The 19,201-nt window shown below is 45.4% G+C and overlaps 2 protein-coding genes and 1 non-coding gene across 8 annotated transcripts in view; 1 reads left to right on the plus strand and 2 right to left on the minus strand.

The window, feature by feature from the left end:
* Positions 1–10,285, minus strand: part of SF3B3 (splicing factor 3b subunit 3) — a 53,800-nt gene extending 43,515 nt beyond the window's left edge. The window contains exons 1-4 of the mRNA XM_005592497.4: positions 10,173–10,285; positions 5,327–5,466; positions 2,646–2,972; positions 962–1,134 (exon numbers count right to left, since the gene is read on the minus strand). Coding sequence (XP_005592554.1) covers positions 962–1,134; positions 2,646–2,972; positions 5,327–5,396 — 570 coding nt within the window. The 5' untranslated portion in view covers positions 5,397–5,466; positions 10,173–10,285. The remainder of the gene's footprint in view (positions 1–961; positions 1,135–2,645; positions 2,973–5,326; positions 5,467–10,172) is intronic.
* Positions 2,259–2,337, minus strand: LOC123570722 (small nucleolar RNA SNORD111). Its single transcript, XR_006694972.1, has one exon. It is a non-coding gene; the product is annotated as a small nucleolar RNA SNORD111 (small nucleolar RNA).
* A 258-nt stretch (positions 10,286–10,543) lies between the features above and the next one.
* The window catches only part of COG4 (component of oligomeric golgi complex 4), a 39,861-nt gene continuing 31,203 nt past the window's right edge, over positions 10,544–19,201 (plus strand). For 2 of the 6 annotated variants that reach the window (XR_012429135.1, XM_005592498.4), the window contains exons 1-4: positions 10,544–10,725; positions 14,024–14,106; positions 15,717–15,831; positions 18,622–18,796. Coding sequence is in view for 4 of the 6 variants with exons in the window: in XM_005592498.4 (XP_005592555.1) it covers positions 10,555–10,725; positions 14,024–14,106; positions 15,717–15,831; positions 18,622–18,796 (544 nt within the window). In the remaining 2 variants the exon portion in view is untranslated. Of the gene's footprint in view, positions 11,138–13,279; positions 13,399–14,023; positions 14,107–15,716; positions 15,832–18,621; positions 18,797–19,201 lie in introns of all 6 variants that reach the window. The other 4 variants (XM_074027587.1, XM_045381587.2, XM_074027586.1 and 1 more) reach the window with 4 other exon arrangements.

Raw genomic sequence — 19,201 nt, forward strand, 5'->3', positions numbered from 1 at the left:
TGGCTAATTTTGTATTTTTAGTAGAGACGGGGTTTCTCCATGTTGGTCAGGCTAGTCTCAAACTCCTGACCTCAGGTGATCCGCCCGCTTCGGCCTCCCACAGTGCCTGGATTACAGGCATGAGCCATTGCACCTGACCACAGTGGTAAAATCTTATCTCACTGCAGCCTAGAATTCCTGGGCCTCAGGCTCCCAAGCGGCTAGGACTATAGGCACATGCCACCATACCTGGCTGACGCCAAATAGTTTGACAAAGTTTATGCTATAAGATAATGGCAGAGCTAGAATGAGAACTGCAATCTCCAAATTCTGGATCCAGGGATCTCTCTACTAGAGAACACTGCCTTCCATTCAAGGCAAAGAATAGTATGCTCTGTGAAAAAATACCTTAAACACAGCTTCACCTTTTTCATGAAGCTTTTCCCAATAAATATCTCGTTTCCATAGAGAGATTACTTAAATCAGAGAAAGACTATTAAATAGTTGGTTAACCTCTGAAGCATCCCAAAGAATTTCAGTAAGGCATTTGGAATATGGAGAAGATGTGCTAGCAGGACAGAATTAAGACATGAACAAGGGGCTGGGCAAGGTGGCTCAGGCCTATAATCCCAGCAGTCTGGGAGGGTGAGGTGGGCCAATCACCTGGGGTCAGGAGACCAGCTTGGCCAACATGGTGAAACCCCATCTCTACTAAAAACACAAAAATTAGCTGGGCGCAGTGGCAGTGCCTGTAGTCCCAGCTACTCAGGAGGCTGAGGCAGGAGAGTTACTTGAACCCAGGAGGCAGAGGTTGCAGTGAGCTGAGACTGCCACTGCACTCCAGCCTGGGCAACAGAGCAAGACTCTGTCTCAAAAAACAAACAAACAAAACAAAAAAAACACATATGCACAAGGAAGAAAACAATCTTTAAAAAACAACGAGGTGACTGAAAGAAATGCAAAGAGACAGGGTCCCCATTACCTCATAATCCATTTCCAGACAAGCAAACATTGGATTTTCAAATCCAACATCTACTCCAACTACATGATACACTAAAGTATTTGCTTTGTGGGCTTCCAGGGGAGATGAAATGGTAAGTCGGGCTGCAGCATCTCTGTTCAAAATATACACCAATTTCTGTTTCTCAATGGCACCTGTAGTTGAAGGAGATAAAACATACAAGATTCCCAGATGAGAAGAGACACTTACAGAACTAGAGTCACATCATGCTTTTCTTTTAATCATTATTAACAGCAGTAACTCTACAGGCATAACAACTCAGGATTCTGTTCTCTATCATCAGAATAGCACTTTGGGAGACTGAGGCGGGTGGATCACCTGAGGTCACGAGTTCAAGACCAGCCTGACTAACATGGTAAAACCTCATCTCTGCTAAATACAAAAAATTAGCTAGGTGTGGTGGCACATGCCTCTAATCCTAGCTACCTGGGAGGCTGGGGCAGGAGAATCGCTTGAATCCGAGAGGAAGAGGTTGCAGTGAGCTGAGATCGCACCACTGCACTCCAGCCTGGGCAACAAGAGTGAAACTCTGTCTCATTAAAAAAAAAAAAAAAAAAAGAATAGCAATAATGGAGCTGGGCACAGTGGCTCAAGCCTGTAACTCCAGCACTTTGGGAGGCCAAGGCAGAAGGATTGCTTGAGCTCAGGAATTCAAGACCAGCCTGGGCAGCATAGTGAGTTCTCCATCTCTCTCTTTTTTTTTAGATGCAGTCTCACTCTGTTGTCCAGGCTGGAGCGCAGTACCGCTATCTCAGCTCACTACAACCTTTGCCTCCCAGGTTCAAGCGATTCTCCTGCCTTAGCCTTCCAAGTAGCTGGGATTACAGGCACGCGCCACCACACTCAGGTAACTTTCGTATTTTTAGTAGAGGCAGGGTTTCACCATTATGGCCAGGCTGGTATCGAACTCCTGACCTCAGGTGATTCTCCCACCTCGGCTTCCCAAAGTGCTGAAATTACAGACATGAGTCACTGCACCTGGGTGAGACCCCCATCTCTTTTAAAAATAAATAGCCACTGTGCCCGGCTGAGACACCCATCTCTTAAAAATAAATAATTTTTTTTAAAGACAATGGCATCGTGGTGGCCCCCTCTTTCCTAATACGGATCTTAAATATCCCACGAACTCGTCAAAATTTTTTAATGAGTCCTAGATTTAAGGATACTGAAAAACAGTAATTCATAAAATTATCATTAGTTTTATTCTCTGAATTAGATCTAACAATTTTATGACTACTCAGAGAGGACTGCCCTCTAGAGGCCTGATCAGATACACAAAATTGTCTTCAAAAATTTATCAGAGAAGAGACATGAATGTGAATCATCACTTCAGGCTGAAGAATGCAACTAAATTCGTTGTCTAATAACATAAGATCATTTCATTTTAGTCTTTTTGCCAAAGACAAAGAAACTGAAAAACACTCATTTCCAACTAGATGGGAAGTAGAAAAGTACGTTAAGATTTTTCCCATTGTTTTAAAAGAAAATACAACTCTTTTAAAAAGAAATGCAACTTTAAACCTAGAGTAAATCCAAACATGATGCCAAACCCATGTAAGTGATTAACTGGAACTGGCACACCACCAAGATCACAGCATTGTTATCCTAAACTAAGCACACACAGCAAGTAGAGTAAATCACTTACTAATCATAACGGCTCGCCCTTTGGGATCCACAGCTAAGAACTGGCCAGGAACGATGCGACGGCATCCACTCTTGCCAAAGGTTTCTTGGTGAATCTTCTCAAACATATTCTTAGATGGCTGGTATTCTAAGATAACAATTCGACCGGAGTCACTGCCAACTACAATGTAGTCTTTGGTGCCACCTGTCAGCCTAAAGGCCATGAGTGACCGGATAACACCGAATACTTCCACAGTGAGTAGGGTATGTACTTTGCCAGTGTTGGGGTCTGGGCGAAGCAGCTCCAAGATCTTCCCACGGGAAACAACAATTTCTTGTTGTTTGGTTCCTAGATCACCAAAAAATAGAGATCATAAACAACCAGAACCCAGCCTGCCCACCATGGTGAAATCCTGTCTCTACTAAAAATACAAAAATTAGCCAGGTGTGGTGGTGCATGTCTGTAATCCCAGCTACTCGGGAGGCTAAGGCAGGAGAATCGCTTGAACCCAGGCGGTGGAGGTTGCAGTGAGCCAAGATTGCGGCGTTGCACTCCGGCCTGAGCAACAAAGCAAAACTCCGTCTCAAAAAAAAATTAGTCAGGAGTGATGGCATGTGCCTCTAGTCCCAGCTACTTGGGAAGCTTCGGTGGGTGGACAGTTTGAACCCAGGAGTTCAGAGAATGTAGTGGGCTATAATCCTTACACTCCATCCTGGGAAACACAGCAAGACCTCTTCCCTTTAAAAAAAAAAAAAGGCCGGGCGCGGTGGCTCAAGCCTGTAATCCCAGCACTTTGGGAGGCCGAGACGGGCGGATCACGAGGTCAGGAGATCGACACCATCCTGGCTAACACGGTGAAACCCATCTCTAGTAAAAAATAGAAAAAACTAGCCGGGCGAGGTGGCGGGCGCCTGTAGTCCCAGCCACTGGGGAGGCTGAGGCAGGAGAATGGCAGGAACCCGGGAGGCGGAGCTTGCAGTGAGCCGAGATCACGCCACTGCACTCCAGCCTGGGCGACAAAGCGAGACTCCGTCTCGAAAAAAAAAGGACAGGCACAGTGGCTCACACCTGTAATCATAGCCCCAGCACTTTGAAAGGCTGAGGCAGGCAGATCACTTGAGGTCAGGAGTTTGAAACCAGCCCAGCCAACATGGTGGGACCCCATCTCTACTAAAAATACAAAAATCAGCCAGGTGTGGTGGTACGTGCCTATAATCCCAGTTACTTGAGAAGCTGACTCAGGAGAATCGCTTGAATCTGGGAGACGGAGGTTGCAGTGAGCTGAGGTCACACTACTGTACTCCAGCCTAGGCGACAGAGCAAGACTACATCTCAAAAAAAAAGAAAAAAAGAAAAGAAAACTTCTCTATCATTTTAGATAAAAAGGAAGACTGAATTGGAAAAGGAATCTGAAAGATAAAATTAGTATTAAAAATGTGCTTTCATCCGGGCACAGTAGCTCATGCCTGTAATCCCAGCACTTTGGGAGGCCAAGGTGGGTGGATCACGAGGTCAGGAATTCGAGATCAGCCTGGCCAACATGGTGAAACCTCGTCTCTACTAAAACTACAAAAAATTAGCCAGGTGTAGCAGCGCACGCGTGCAATCCCAGCTACTCGGGAGGCTAAGGCAGAAGAATCGCTTGAACCCAGGAGGCGAAGGTTGCAGTGAGCCAAGATCACGCCACTGCACTCCAGCCTAGGTGACAGAGCAAGACTCTGTTTCGAGGAAAAAAAAAAAAAAATGCTTTCAAAAATTCTATCCAAACTCCAGCTGAGATTCATTGCATCACATAGTGAAGTCAGTCACAAATCTCCAAATTCCCATATACGTATTTCCTTAATCAAATGCAGCAAAGAACAACTAAATTACCCAAATGAAGCCTCAAACCCACAGAAAGAGCCATAATGAGGATCAGAGAAAATAACATGAAATATGAATGCTGTGTGGTCAGTTAGGCTGCTGCTCACTATCACACATTAAGTATTCAGATTTAAACCTCAACAAAATTATGTCATACTCTACACAATCATGAACCTCCTGCATTACTTGGATAGACTCACAAATGTTAAATCTGCAAATGGCAAGAAAAAGTTTTTATTTTATAAAGATTAGTATCTCGCTTTCAGTAACTTCGTATTTATATTTCCTAATCCAATATTTGAAATTTCACACAATTCAAACCTGGCCTTAATCCATCTTTACAAAAATATCCCCCACATGGTGAACATAAGCAAATGATCTGTTTCCATGCAAGCAGCACTCCCTACCTAAATTGCACTTTCCCTTTTCTCTCATACAAAAGTTCTATCTCTTCAAGCACTAAACCAAGGTCCAACCTTCCCTTTACTTAAATTACTCTCTGATAACCTGACAAACACCTTTAGACATTCTTTTTACCCAACCTGATGTCAAATTCAAAATCAAGGACCAGGTCTTACACATCTCAGTGTGTCTCACCGCAATTAAGCAGCCAAGAATTGTGTGCCCTGACAAGAATCATTGCACAACGTGAGCTAGGAAATGCATCTGAAATAGGTAACAGATAATGCACCAGAACTTAACACCTCATCTCATAATCTGAATTGTTTACATTTACCAACTGCTTTGTCATAAATGGAAAACATTTCCTGCCCAAGAGACTAAACAAGATATGTATTAATTCACTTAAAATTTCAAAAGATGGTAACAAGAGAACTTACCAGAAAAGTTGCCATGAATGGCAAAGCTGATGCCAGTGGCTCTCTGCAAGGTTAAGTTGTACAGAAACATGGTTGCAGGAAATCTGAGTCACCCAGACCTCCAGGTCTTGGTTACACCAACAGTACTGAGTCCAAGAAAGCTAAGGAAATAGAAAACAGAAAAATAGCTGGGAGGCTATTACTTCAACAGACATTTCTGTATGGGAAATTCTGGATGAGGACAGCAGAACCAGTAGAGCAAGCCCTATTAAGAAACAACAGGCCGGGCGCGGTGGCTCAAGCCTGTAATCCCAGCACTTTGGGAGGCCGAGACGGGCGGATCACGAGGTCAGGAGATCGAGACCATCCTGGCTAACACGGTGGAACCCCGTCTCTACTAAAAACTACAAAAAAGTAGCCGGGTGAGGTGGCGGGCGCCTGTAGTCCCAGCTACTCGGGAGGCTGAGGCAGGAGAATGGCGTAAACCTGGGAGGCGGAGCTTGCAGTGAGCTGAGATCCGGCCACTGCACCCCAGCCTGGGCGGCAGAGCAAGACTCCGTCTCAAAAAAAAAAAAAAAAAAAAAAAGAAACAACATATGTGGCCGGGCATGGTGGCTCACGAGGTCAGGAGTTCGAGACCAGCCTGGCCAACACAGTGAAACCCCCGTCTCTACTAAAAATATAAAAATTAGCTGGGCATGACGCTGTGTGCCTATAGCCCCAGCTACTCAGGAGGCTGCAGCAAGATAATCACTTTAACCCAGGAGGCGGAGGTTGTGGTGAGCCAAGATCATGCCGCTGCACTCCAGCCTGGGCAACAGAGTGAGAGTCCGTTTCAAAAAATGAAACAATATACGATCAGGCGCAGTGGTTCACACCTGTAATCCCAGCACTTTCGGAGGCCGAGGCAGGTGGGTCATGAGGTCAGGAGTTCAAGACCAGCCTGGCCAACACAGTGAAACCCTGTCTCTACTAAAAATACAAAAATTAGCTGGGCATGGTGGAGAGTGCCTGTAATCTCAGCTACTCAGGAGGCGGAGGCAGGAAAATAGCTTGAACCGGTACCCAGGAGGCGGAGGTTGCAGTGAGCTAAAATGGTGCCACTGCACTCCAGCCTGGGCTACAGAATGAGACTTTGTCTCAAAAAAATAAACAAACAAACAACATACTTTTAATTAAGAGCGCCCTCTAAACGACAAGTCAAGATGCCATATATTTTCCCTTTAACCTCACAGGAATCCTATTAAATTGCAGTATTATACCTATTTTATAGATAAGAAAACTCAAGTGCAGAGATTAAATCACCTGCCCAAGGTCACTTAACAAATGGTAAAAATGTTGCAAGCTGGAATCTGTAACATTAATGCAGTATTAGGCAACTTGTCACAAAAACTAAGTACCTCGGTTTACTTGTATTCCAATAAGCTATACATTAACATAATTCAGCACCCAAAAGCATAGCAAAAAGCTCCCTCCAACCCATTACCTAGCCATCCAGTTCTCCCTGGGGGAATCTAGTTTACCAAGTTATAACGTATCCGTTCAGATATTTTTTATATATACAAATAAGAACATACATTTATACCGTAGAGACGGGGTTTCACTATGCTGGGCAGGTTGGCTTCAAACTCCTGTGCTCAAGTGATCTCCCACCTCAGCCTTCCAAGGAGCTGGGGCTACAGCACCTGGCTTATACTGCACTTTATTAACCCTTTTTAACCTTTAACCAAGGGTTGGGTACTGTATTTCATACACTCACACTATATTGCACCTTATTTCGTATTACTTTATCTGCACAATAAACAAAGGGCTATCTCATTTTTACTTTGCAGTCTCACAGTTTTCCAATGAATGGGCATATTATAATTCATTTAGCCAATAGCCCACCTAACATTCAGGTGTTTCCAATCTCTTGCTATTACGAATACTGCTACAAAGAAAGTCCCTTGTATGTAGGTCATTCATATGCTCGTATGTCTCTAAAATTAATTCCTGTAAATGGAACTGTTGGATTGAGGGATTCATAGATTTGAAAAGTTGTTAGGTACTGCTGAACTGCCTTTCAAAGAGACGTCCAATTACATGTCCAGCAATGTATGAGTCCCCATTTCCCCACAACTAGCCAAAATGGTTAAGACTTGACCTTTGCTAATCTACAGAAAATTGGTTTATTAAGTGTACTTTTCATTTGCATCTCTTATATAACTGTATATTCAAGGATTGATTAGAATTTAAAATTTCAACTTACTCATCACCAAAAACTAAAACAAAACCATTTCTGCTGCGTCAGGAGGCGGCCTTCCTAAAGAAGTATACAGTCACAGAAAAGGATTCTTTCTCAGCAAATAGGACTGAAGACAGCACAAACTGTACCTCTGCCATAATTACCCAAAACTATACCTATAGATACCACTACAAAATAAACTATGTTTCCCCAGTGCAATTATTTATAAACAAAAGCATAGGAGACCAGCCACGGTGGCTCACTTGACCTTGGGAGGCCAAGATGGGCAGACTGCCTGAGCTCAGGAGCTCAGGAGCTCAGGAGTTCCAGACCAGCCTGGGCAACACCGGGAAACCCCATCTCTACCAAAAATACAAAAAATTAGCCAGGTGTGGTGGTGCGCATCTGTGGTCTCAGCTACTTGGAAGGCTGAGGTGGGAGGACCACTTGAGCCTAGGAGGTGGAGGTTGCAGTGAGCCAAGATGGCGTCACTGCACTCCAGCCTGGACAACAGAGTAAGACCTCGTCCCAAATTAAAAAAATAAAGCACGGGACCTTGAGAAATCCAGCTTCATTGGTATAGAATTAACATACAGATTTGATTTTATTGTTAAACGAGGACAGAATTAGGAAGAAACGTCCTCATAAATAACTACTATTTCTGGGCTGGGCAAAAGCAGGGTGGCAAGATAAATCCTCCAGGCTAGAAATGGGTCCTAAGAGATATAAAATTTTCTACTTGAGACTAAGGTACATCTTTAATGTTCTAGGACCACAGGAAAAGACAAACAAAAAGGACCGAGGTTGAAAGACCAGGGAGTGGAGAACCAACCAACAAAAAAAGCAAAAGAGAGGAAGCTAGGAGCTGCTTCTGAATCCTTGAACAGCTCCCCCCGTTACTTTTCATATTTTGTAGCTGACAAGAACAGTCTACTTTCCCCTTTCCTTATAACTGATTCAATCCATTACAAACCTTTGGAATTCATTTTTTCCAAACCTAGTTGGATTCAGGTTCTCCAGCAACACTTTAATTCTTGGGTAGTGGAGGAAGGTGCATTTCGGAGGATGAGTCCAGTACTAGAAAAACTATATACCAGGCTGGGCGCGGTGGCTCACGCCTGTAATCCCAGCACTTTGGGAAGCCGAGGCAGATGGGTCACTTGAGATCAGGAGTTCGAGACCAACCTGGCCAACACGGTGAAAACCCCTCTACTAAAAATGCAAAAACTAGCCGGGCGTGGTGGCACACGACTTTAATCCCAGCTACTGGGGAGGCTGAGAGGCGCGAGAACAGCTAGAACCCGGGAGGCAGAGGCTGCAATAAGCCGAGATCACCCCACTGCACTCCAGCCTGGGCGACAGCGAAACTTCGTCTCAAAAACAAAGCAAACAAACAAAAAACATATACCAGATAAATTTGGTAAGCTTTAAAACTTCCCCACGTCTGGGCTGGAGGCGGTGGCTCACGCCTGTAATCCCAGCACTTTAGGAGGCCTAGGTGGCTGGATCGCCTGAGGTCAGGAGTTCGAGACCAGCCTGGCCACCATGGTGAAACCCCGTCTCTACTAAAAATACAAAAATCGGCTGGGCGCGGTGGCTCACGCTTGTAATCCCAGCACTTTGGGAGGCCGAGGTGGGTGGATCACGAGGTCAGAAGATCAAGACTATCCTGGCTAACACGGTGAAACCCCGTCTCTACTAAAAATACAAAAAAATTAGCCGGGCGCGGTGGCCTCAGCTACTTGGGAGGCTGAGGCAGGAGAATTGCGTGAACCCGGGAAGCAGAGCTTGCAGTGAGCCGAGATCATGCCACTGCACTCCAGCCTGGATGACAAAGACCGACTCCGTCTCAAAAAAAAAAAAAAAAAAAAAAAAAATCAGCCGGGCGTGGTGGCACGCGCCTGTAATCCCAGGTAGTCTACTCGGGAGGCTGAGGCAGGAGAATAGCTGGAACCCGGGGGGCAGAGATGCAGTAAGCCGAGATCGCGCCACTGCACTCCAGACCGGGCGACAGAGCAAGACTCCGTCTCAAAAACAAAACAAAACAAAACAAAACAAAAAACTTCCCCCACCTCTGTTTACCATTATTACAAAAAGCTTGTATGACTGCTCACTGCATCTTCTCCATCCTCCAAGGAAACATCATCGCATTTAAACTCTATCCTCCATTTCGCAAATGAGAAAAGAGAGGCTCAGGGGAGGAGACAAGTTGCCCAACTACCAAAATACAAATTCAAACTGGAGTCTTGGCTCTGAAGACTGTTTCCGTTATTTACGCTTTTAACATGCTCCATCATTCCATCTTCCCATCGGTGTACCATTTACTCTACCCAGAGGGGGACATCCATGCCTCCCGCTGCTTGTCACATCTCCCCCGTATCAGAGACCCCAGACGTTAAAAGCAATCTCCATGAGCCCTATTTTGAGCTAGGACATGTTCCCACCCTGTGGATGGAAGCGACAGATGATTGCAGGAAGCCGTTTTCGCGCCCCAACCATTCCTCTGCACCTCCTCCTGGTCCCCAACCTCGGACCTCTCGGGCCTAGACTGCCCGTGACCCCCGCCAAAGTCTCGGGCCCCCCTTCCATATCGCCGCTCTCCGCCTCCCCGAGCCCGGGGAAGTCTCCAGGCTGTTTTTTTACCCTGCAGCGAGAAGGATGGTGTGGATATCCGACGGATGCTACCTCCCTTCAAAACTTAAGCCACCACTGACTCCAACATACTGGCGTCCGCCATTAGACCGCAAGACAGGGGCATTCCGGTGGCGCGCGGCGGAAAAAGACACCCAACCCGCGCCTGAAGAATATATATAATTTTTAAAAAATGCTTCCGTCTTGCTTCCACACCGCATTAAAAATTATTTAAACATGCTTTATTGCTTTGCTTTTTCCAGGAGAACAGAAAATTAATAGGTTTTTAGAAGTAGACTCTTTAAAAAAAACACAGGAGTTCATTGGGCACTTCTGTGGGCTGCCCCAAAGAGGCGCCAACGAAGAGGGGGCCTCGAGGGACCGGAAGTGCCTAATGCGGACCAAGATGGCGGACCTTGATTCGCCTCCGAAGTTATCAGGGGTGCAGCCGCCGTCTGAGGGGGTGGGAGGTGGCCGCTGCTCCGAAATCTCCGCTGAGCTCATTCGCTCCTTGACAGAGCTGCAGGAGCTGGAGGCTGTATACGAACGGCTCTGCGGCGAGGAGGTGCGGGGCCGAGCCTCTTGTTTTTTCATGGAGGATCTAGGGAGAGTGGGAGCCTTCAGTCGGGGAATCCGGGCTGTGGGAAGCTCTCCTTGCTGGGGGATACAAAAGAGCGGGAAAACAAAGAAGCGGAAGCGTAGTCGGATATATGAGTAGACCTGTCAACTCTTTTCACGCTGTCGGACGCGCCGAGCTTGTTTTCCCTGATACCTGGGCGATCTGCAGCCTCTCCTGCCTAGACCCCCATTGATTTTCCTGATCCATGATCACCAGTTTCTCCACGGGAGTGAAGTTAGTCCGAGAGTATTTGCCAAAGTGCTTGGTTCTCAAAGTAATAAGCGCCCTTTTGCATTGGTTTAATTTAAAAATTATGAAAAGCGTTTCATCCTGTAATTTAAGAGGGAAGTCTTTGCAGGTAAACTTCTTGAACCGTTTTTAAGAATTCCCCTTGTGGGGAGTGATTTGGGGGTGTGATTTTAGCGTTTCGGTCAAATGCACATCTTTGTAGAGGTTTGAGCTTTTAAGACTCAGGCACAATTCTCTAATCTTGGACAGGTCACCTCATCTCTTGTACCCTTGGCATTTTATCAAATGAGGGTTGTGGACTAGATTCTCCAGTTCCTTTCAGTTCATAACGTTCTATCTCCCGTCTCCTTTAATTTTCAGTGGCAACTCGATGCTGTCAATTCACTTTCAAATGTCAGTTGGGTTCCTTGCCAGTCAAAAGAGATCTAAGCTCTAATCTAAGACCAAACTTTTAGCAAAGTTGAGCACGAAAGGCGCTTTCAGCCTGAGGGAGAGGGGATCGTTGATGTCTTTGAGTATTTTCAAGTGTAAACTTGCACTAACTCTAGCAATTTCTGATACATTTTCAGCAAGATGTGTGTGGTGTTTTTTGTTTTGTTATTTTTAGAAACAAGGCCGCTCTCTGTTGCGCAGGCTGGAGTGCTGTGGTGCTGCAATCAGAGTGGATGAAACTATAGGCACACACCACCATGCCTGGCTAGTTTAGTGTATGGGTTTTTTTTTTGTCTGGCCTCAGCAAGATGTGTTTTAAAATTTAGTATCTTACCGGGTGCGGTGGCTCACACCTGCAATCCCAGCACTTTGGGAGGCCAGGACGGGAGGATCACCTGAAGTCAGGAGTTCGAGACCAGCATGACCAACGTGGTGAAAACCAGTCTCTACTAAAAATACAAAATTAGCTGGGCATGGTGACGCATGCCTGTAATCCCAGCTACTCGGGAGGCTGAGGCAGGAGAATCACTTGAACCTGGGAGGTGGAGGTTGCAGTGAACCAAGATAGTGCCATTACACTCCAGCCTCGGCAACAAGAGCGAAATTCTGTCTCAAAATATGTATGTATATACATATTTTTAGTATCTATTTATCTATATATATATTTAGTATCTTGACTTAACATTCCTAAGCTTGCATTCATTCAGTCATTCAATATGTTGGGTGGAAAATTATGGAAATCCTACAGACAAAATAATATAAGTTCTGTATTTGTATTTGATGACTGTCAAGAGGAAGTCTCCCTCTGGAACCTACTGAACGATTTTAATAAAAATGTATCTGGCTGGCTGGGTGCAGTGGCTCACGCCTGTAATCCCAGCACTTTGGGAGGCCGAGGTGGGCGGATCACAAGATCAGGAGATCGAGACCAACCTGGCTAACATGGTGAAATCCTGTCTTTACTAAAAATACAAAAAATTAGCCAGGCATGGTGGTGGGCACCTATAGTCCCAGGTATTCAGGAGGCTGAGGCAGGAGAATGGCGTGAACCCGGGAGGCAGAGGTTCCAGTGAGCTGAGATCGTGCCACTGCACTCCCGCCTGGGCGACGGAGCGAGACTCCGTCTCAAACAACAACAAAAAATGTATATGGCCGAGCGCGGTGGCTCAAACCTGTAACCCCAGCACTTTGGGAGGCCGAGACAGGTGGATCACCTGAGGTCAGGAGTTTGAGACCAACCCTGGCCATCATGGCGAAACCATGTTAGTATCTACTAAAAATGCAGAAGTTAGCTGGGTGTGGTGGTGGGCGCCTATAATCCCAGCTACTCGGGAGGCTGACGCATGAGAATCGCTTGAACCCGGGGGGGCAGAAGTGGCAGTGAGCCAAGATCACGCCACTTCACTCCAGTCTGGGCAAAAGAGAATTTGTCTCAAAAAAAAAAAAAAAAAAAAAAATGTATAGCCGGCTAGGCACAAGTGGCTCACACCTCTAATCCCAGTTCTTTGGGAGGCTGAGATGGGCAGATAGCTTGAGCCCATGAGTTGGAGACCATCCTGGGTAATGAAGTCAGACCTCGTCGCTACAATAAATTAAACAGTGGACCAGGGTTGTGCATGCCAACAGTCACAGCTGTTAGGGAGGCTGAGGTAGGAAGAGCGCTTGAGCCCCCCCTCAAAAAAAGAAAAAAAATGTATGGTTAATTTTAATGGCTATTGTTGAACTATATGCCACATACCATGTTAAGCACTTTGTGTGATTTCCTGTTTGACTAATTCAACAGCCTAATGAGATATGTTTTGCTATCGCTGTTTTACAGATGAAAAAACCGAAGCAAAAAATGTTACATTAATTGAGGTTGCACAGTAAATGGCTTGAATGAGAGAGAATTAGATTTATAACCTCTGGCTACTGACTATGTACCAAGAAGAAAATTTGGTAACTGTCACTGGAAATTTCGTTTGTTTAGGCATTTTTTTTTTTTTTTTTTTTTTGAGACGGCATTTCAGTCTTGTTGCCCAGGTTGAAGGGAAATGGCGCAATCTCAGCTCACTGCAACCTCCACCTCCCAGGTTCAAGTGATTTCCTACCTCAGCCTCCTGTGTAGCTGGGATTACAGGCCCCCACCACCACACCCAGCTAATTTTGTATTTTTGGTAGAGACAGGGTTTCAGCATGTTGGCCAGGCTGGTCATGAACTCCTGACCTCAGGTGATCTGCCCACCTGGGCCTCCCAAAGTGCTGGGATTACTTTGGGATCCAGTGCTGGCCAGGCATTGTATTTTAAATGCCTTCCTATATTAGGCACTATGCTAATAATACTGACTAAAAGTTTATTTCTGCCCATTATGGTGCTCATCTGCCAGATGGAACAAGATACATGTAAGATATCAATCATGCAACATAAGTGCAAAATGAAGCATTATTAAAGTCTAAGGAGAGCATAGTGGAAGGAAAAAAGGATTTGGAAATGCAATTCACCCTTCAGCTAAGTAATTGGATTAGATAACTCTTAAGGTTCCTTCTGATGATTCTGCTGACAGGATGTTTCTCTGTGTTTCAGAAAGTGGTGGAGAGAGAGCTGGATGCTCTTTTGGAACAGCAAAACAGCATTGAAAGTAAGATGGTCACTCTCCACCGAATGGGGTGAGTCTGTACATCTCAGAAAGAGCTAATGTAAATTCCAACAGGGTCAATTGGACAAGTGACCATTTTTTAAACTTTCTGTTATAAACACCAGTTGAGCTTGAAATATAAAGGGTATTATCTCAAGGTAAAGTGAACAACTAAGGGTATTAGTTCCATGGTTTTCAAAGACTCCTTGGACCAGCAGTACAAGCATCACACCTTGTTAGAAATGCAAATCCTAGGGCCCTATGCCAAACTTACAAAATCAGAAACTCTAGGTCTGGGGTCCAGGAAGATGTATTTTAACAAGCCTACCAAGTGATTCTAATGCATAGCCCAAGTGTGACAACCACCTTTTTTTTTTTTTTTTTTTTTTTTTTTGAGATGGAGCTTCATTCTTGTCCCCCAGGCTGGAGTGCAGTGGTACAATCTCGGCTCACTGCAACCTCTGCCTCCCAGGTTCAAGCAATTCTCCTGCCTCAGCCTCTTGAGTAGCTGAGATTCCAGGCATGTGCTACCATGCCCAGCCAATTTTTGTATTTTTAGTAGGGACAGGGTTTCACCATGTTGGCCGGGCTGGTCTCAAACTCCTGACCTCAAGTGATCCACCTGCCTGGCCTCCCAAGTACTAGGATTACAGGCATAAGCCACTGCGCCAAGCTGAGAACCAGCATTTTTATAGACTGGGTGTATTTGTTAGTCATAAAAATTGTTCCTTGGCTGGGAGTAGTGGCTCATGCTTGTAATCCCAGCACTTTGGGAGGCCACATCTGGAGGATCACTTTTGACCCTGTCTCAAAAACAGAAAATAAAAATAAATAAATAAATAAATTAGTTGGGCATGGTGGTGTGCGCCTATAGTCTCAGCTACTCAGGAGACTGAGACAGGAAGATCATTCGAGCCCAGAAGTTGGAAACTGCAGTGAGCTATGATCGTGCCACTGCACTCTAGCCTGGGTGGCAGAGTGAGAACCTGTCTCAAAAAAAAAACAAGTTGTTCTTTGATCTCACCATCCTCTCACAGAGTACTGGTTAGTGCATCTTTTGCTCACTTAGCAATTGAGAGAATTTGTTCTCTAATTCTTTGGTTGTACCTATTTATGGGTGTCTTTATTGGTTTTATAAGTTAATTTTGGCCAGACACGGTGGCTCACACCTATAATCCCAGCACTTTGGGAGGCTGAGGCAGGTGGATCAGAAGGTCAAGAGATCAAGACCATCTCCTGGCCAACCTAGTGAAACCATGTCTCTACTAAAAATACAAAAATTAGCTGGGGTTGGTGGCACATGCCTGTAGTCCCAGCTACTCAGGAGGCTGAGACAGGAGAATCACTTGAACCCAGACAGCAGAGGTTGCAGTGAGCCGAGATCGCGCCACTGCACTCCAGCCTGGCGACAGAGCAAGACTCCATCTCAAAAAAAAAAAAAAAGTTAATTTTTTATCAAGTATAGATCTGAGTTTACAGTCAAACATTCTTGAGAAAAAGCTGAGTGCAGAGCAAACTGAGCTAAGAGTTATAGGTAGGTATGAAAGAAGTAGAAGACACAGTGTCCATATGCAAAGAAAAGTTTCTCTCTCTTACCCTCTGCCCTATGGTTATGTGTATGCTGACTATGTGTTTCTCTAGTCCTAACCTGCAGCTGATTGAGGGAGACGCAAAGCAGCTGGCTGGAATGATCACCTTTACCTGCAACCTGGCTGAGAATGTGTCCAGCAAAGTTCGTCAGCTTGACCTGGCAAAGGTAATAAATACATCGAGCTTTTCTTTTTTGAGACAGGGTCTTGCTGTGTCGCCCAGGCTGGAGTGCAGTGGTGCAATCACAGCTCACTACAGCCCCAACTTCCTGGGCTCAAGCACTTCTCCCACCTCAGCCTCCTGAGGAGCTAGGACTACAGGCATCCACCACCATGCCCAGCTAGTTTTTGTATTTTTTGTAGAGATGGGGTTTTGCCATGTTACCTGGGCTGATCCTGAACCCCTGGGCTCAAGTTATCCTTCCGCCTTTTGCCGTGTTGGCCAGGCTGGCCTCAAACTCCTGACCTCAGGTGATCTGCCCTCCTCGGCCTCCCAACATGCTGGGATTGCAGGTGTGAGCCACCTTGCCTGGCCAGTAGCTTCTTTACTGCCCTCTACTAACTCAAACATCAAAATGTCAATGGGGCTGTGCGTGGTGACTCACACCTATAATCCCATCACTTTAGGAGGCCAAAACAGGAGGATTGCTTGAGCCCAGGAGTTCAAAACCAGCCTGGGCAACATGGGAGAACCTTGTCTCTACAAAAAAATACAAAAATGAGCTGGGCATGGTGGTGCACACTTATATCCCAGCACTTTAGGAGATTGAGGCAGGCTGATCTCTTGAGTCCAGGAGTTTGAAACCAGCCTAGGCAACATGGCGAAGCCCTGTCTCTACTAAAAAATACAAAAATTAGCCAGGTGTGGTGACGCACACCTATAGTCCCAGCTACTTGGGAGGCCAAGGCAGGAGGATCGCTTAACCCCAAGAGGCAGAGATTGCCGTGAGCCAAGGTCATGCCACTGTACTCCAGCCTGAGTTGCAGAGTGGAGTTGCAAATTAAAAATAAATAAATGAGTTAATAAATGCCAGCTTCTATTAAAAAAAAAAAAAGCTACCACATTAGAGATTAGAAGAGCACCTTCCAATAGAAATCTAATGTGAGATAACAAAGCCAGACAAAAATATCACAGAAAATTTCAGACCAGTAGCTCTTATAATATAGACAGAAAGGCACTCAACAAGCCAGGTGCGGAGGCTCACACTTGTAATCCCAGCACTTTGAGAGGCTGAGACGCGTGGATCACGAGGTCAAGAGATCGAGCCCATCCTGGCTAACACAGTGAAACCCTGTCTCTTAAAAATACAAAAAATTAGCCGGGTGTGGTGGCAGTCGCCTGTAGTCCCAGCTACTCAGGAGGCTGAGGCAGGAGAATAGCATGAATCTGGGAGGCGGAGCTTGCAGTGAGCTGAGATCATGCCACTGTACTCCAGCCTGGGCAACAGAGCAAGACTCTGTCTCAAAAAAAAAAAAAAAAGAGATACTCAACAAAACCTAGCAAAGCAAGTCTAGCAATATATAAAGAGGATTATATACTATGGCCAAGTGGAATTTATCCTAGGAAGACAAGGTTGATTTAACATCTGAAAATCAATTAAATGTAATGGCCAAGACCACAATTACTTTTGCACCAACCTAATAATACACCATATTAATAGAAAAAAGGACAAAAAACACATGATCACCTTATAGACTCAGAAGAAAACATTTGACAAAATTCTGTGCCCTTTCATGGTAGAAACACTCAACAAATTTGGAATAGCGGGGAACTTCTCAGCCTGATTAAGGGCATCTGTGAAAAACCACAGCTGGCCAGGTATGGTGGCTCATGCCTATAATCCTAACGCTTTGGCAGACCAAAGCAGTAGGATCTCTTGAGGCCAGAAGTTTGAGACCAAACTTTGGAACATAGTGAGACCCTATCTCTACAAAAATTTTTTTTAAAAAACAACCCTCAGCTAACATCATACTTACTGGTGAAAGATGTTATTCTTTCCTCCTAAGATGAGGAACAAGACAAGGGTGTCTTACTATGTCTCTAGAACAAGCAAGCATGTTTAAAAAAATTTTTTTTTAATATATGAGTTGGTGGCTGTATGGTTCTATCCAGGGCAATTAGGTAAGAAAATGAAGTAGGCCAGGCATGGTGGCTTACTCCTGTAATCTCAGCACTTTGGGAGGCCAAGGCCGGCAGATAGCTTGAGCTCAGGAGTTTGAGACCAGCCTGGGAAACATGGTGAAACCCTGCGTCTACAAAAAATACAAAAACTAGCCAGGCATGGTGGCACACGCCTGTAATCCCAGCTACTTGGGAGGCTGAGGTAGGAGGATAGCTTAGGCCCAGGAGGCAGAGGTTGCAGTGAGCCATGATTGCGCCACTGCACTCCAGCCTGGATCACAGAGTGAGACTGTGTCTAAAAAAAAAGAATGATTTGGCCGGGCGCGGTGGCTCAAGCCTGTAATCCCAGCACTTTGGGAGGCCGAGACAGGCAGATCACGAGGTCAGGAGATCGAGACCAGCCTGGCTAACACGGTGAAACCCCGTCTCTACTAAAAAAAAATACAAAAAACTAGCCGGGCGAGGTGGCGGGCGCCTGTAGTCCCAGCTACTCGGGAGGCTGAGGCAGGAGAATGGCGTAAACCCGGGAGGCGGAGCTGAGATCCAGCCACTATGCTCCAGCCTGGGGGACAGAGCGAGACTCTGTCTCAAAAAAAAAAAAAAAAAAAAAAAGAATGATTTGATCACATTATTAAAATTGTATGATACCTGTCAATGGTCTTGATCGTCATCAATAACAGTTGCGTTAACAGTAATGGTGGTGTTTGTGAGATTGCTATTGACAGCTTAAAAGGACATATGGTTGACCAGTTTCAGCTCCTGAATCTCCCTACCTTCTTGAGGGGTGTTTTTGAAAGAATAGGACATTGTTTCTAAGTACCAAATCTTTTTGCAGAACCGCCTCTATCAGGCCATTCAGAGAGCTGATGACATCTTGGACCTGAAGTTCTGCATGGATGGAGTTCAGACTGCTTTGAGGAATGAAGATTATGAGCAGGCTGCAGCCCACATTCATCGCTACTTGTGCCTGGACAAGTCAGTCATTGAGCTCAGCCGACAGGGCAAAGAGGGTCAGCATCCCAAACTGTTGGTTTTTAGTTAAAATCATCTGTGATCTGAAGTAAGCAGACTCGACCAATAAAAACACATCAGTTTTTAGGAAGTTTTCTTTTTTCTTTTTCTTTTTTTTGAGACGGAGTCTCACTCTTGTCAGGATAGAGTGCGGTGGCATGATCTCGGCTCACTGCAACCTCTGCCTTCTGGGTTCAAGCGATTCTCCTGCCTCAGCTTCTTGAGTAGCTGGATTATAGGCACACACCACCACACCTTTCACCATGTTGGACAGACTGGTCTCGAACTCCTGATCTCTGGTGATCTGCCCGCCTTGGCCTCCCAAAGTGCTGGGATTATAGGCTTAAGCTACCGTGCCCAGCCAGGAAGTTTTCTTATCTGGTCGTAGGCCATACGTAGGTCCT

This window comes from Macaca fascicularis, chromosome 20, assembly GCF_037993035.2.
Source record: "Macaca fascicularis isolate 582-1 chromosome 20, T2T-MFA8v1.1".
Taxonomy (NCBI): Eukaryota; Metazoa; Chordata; class Mammalia; order Primates; family Cercopithecidae; genus Macaca; species Macaca fascicularis.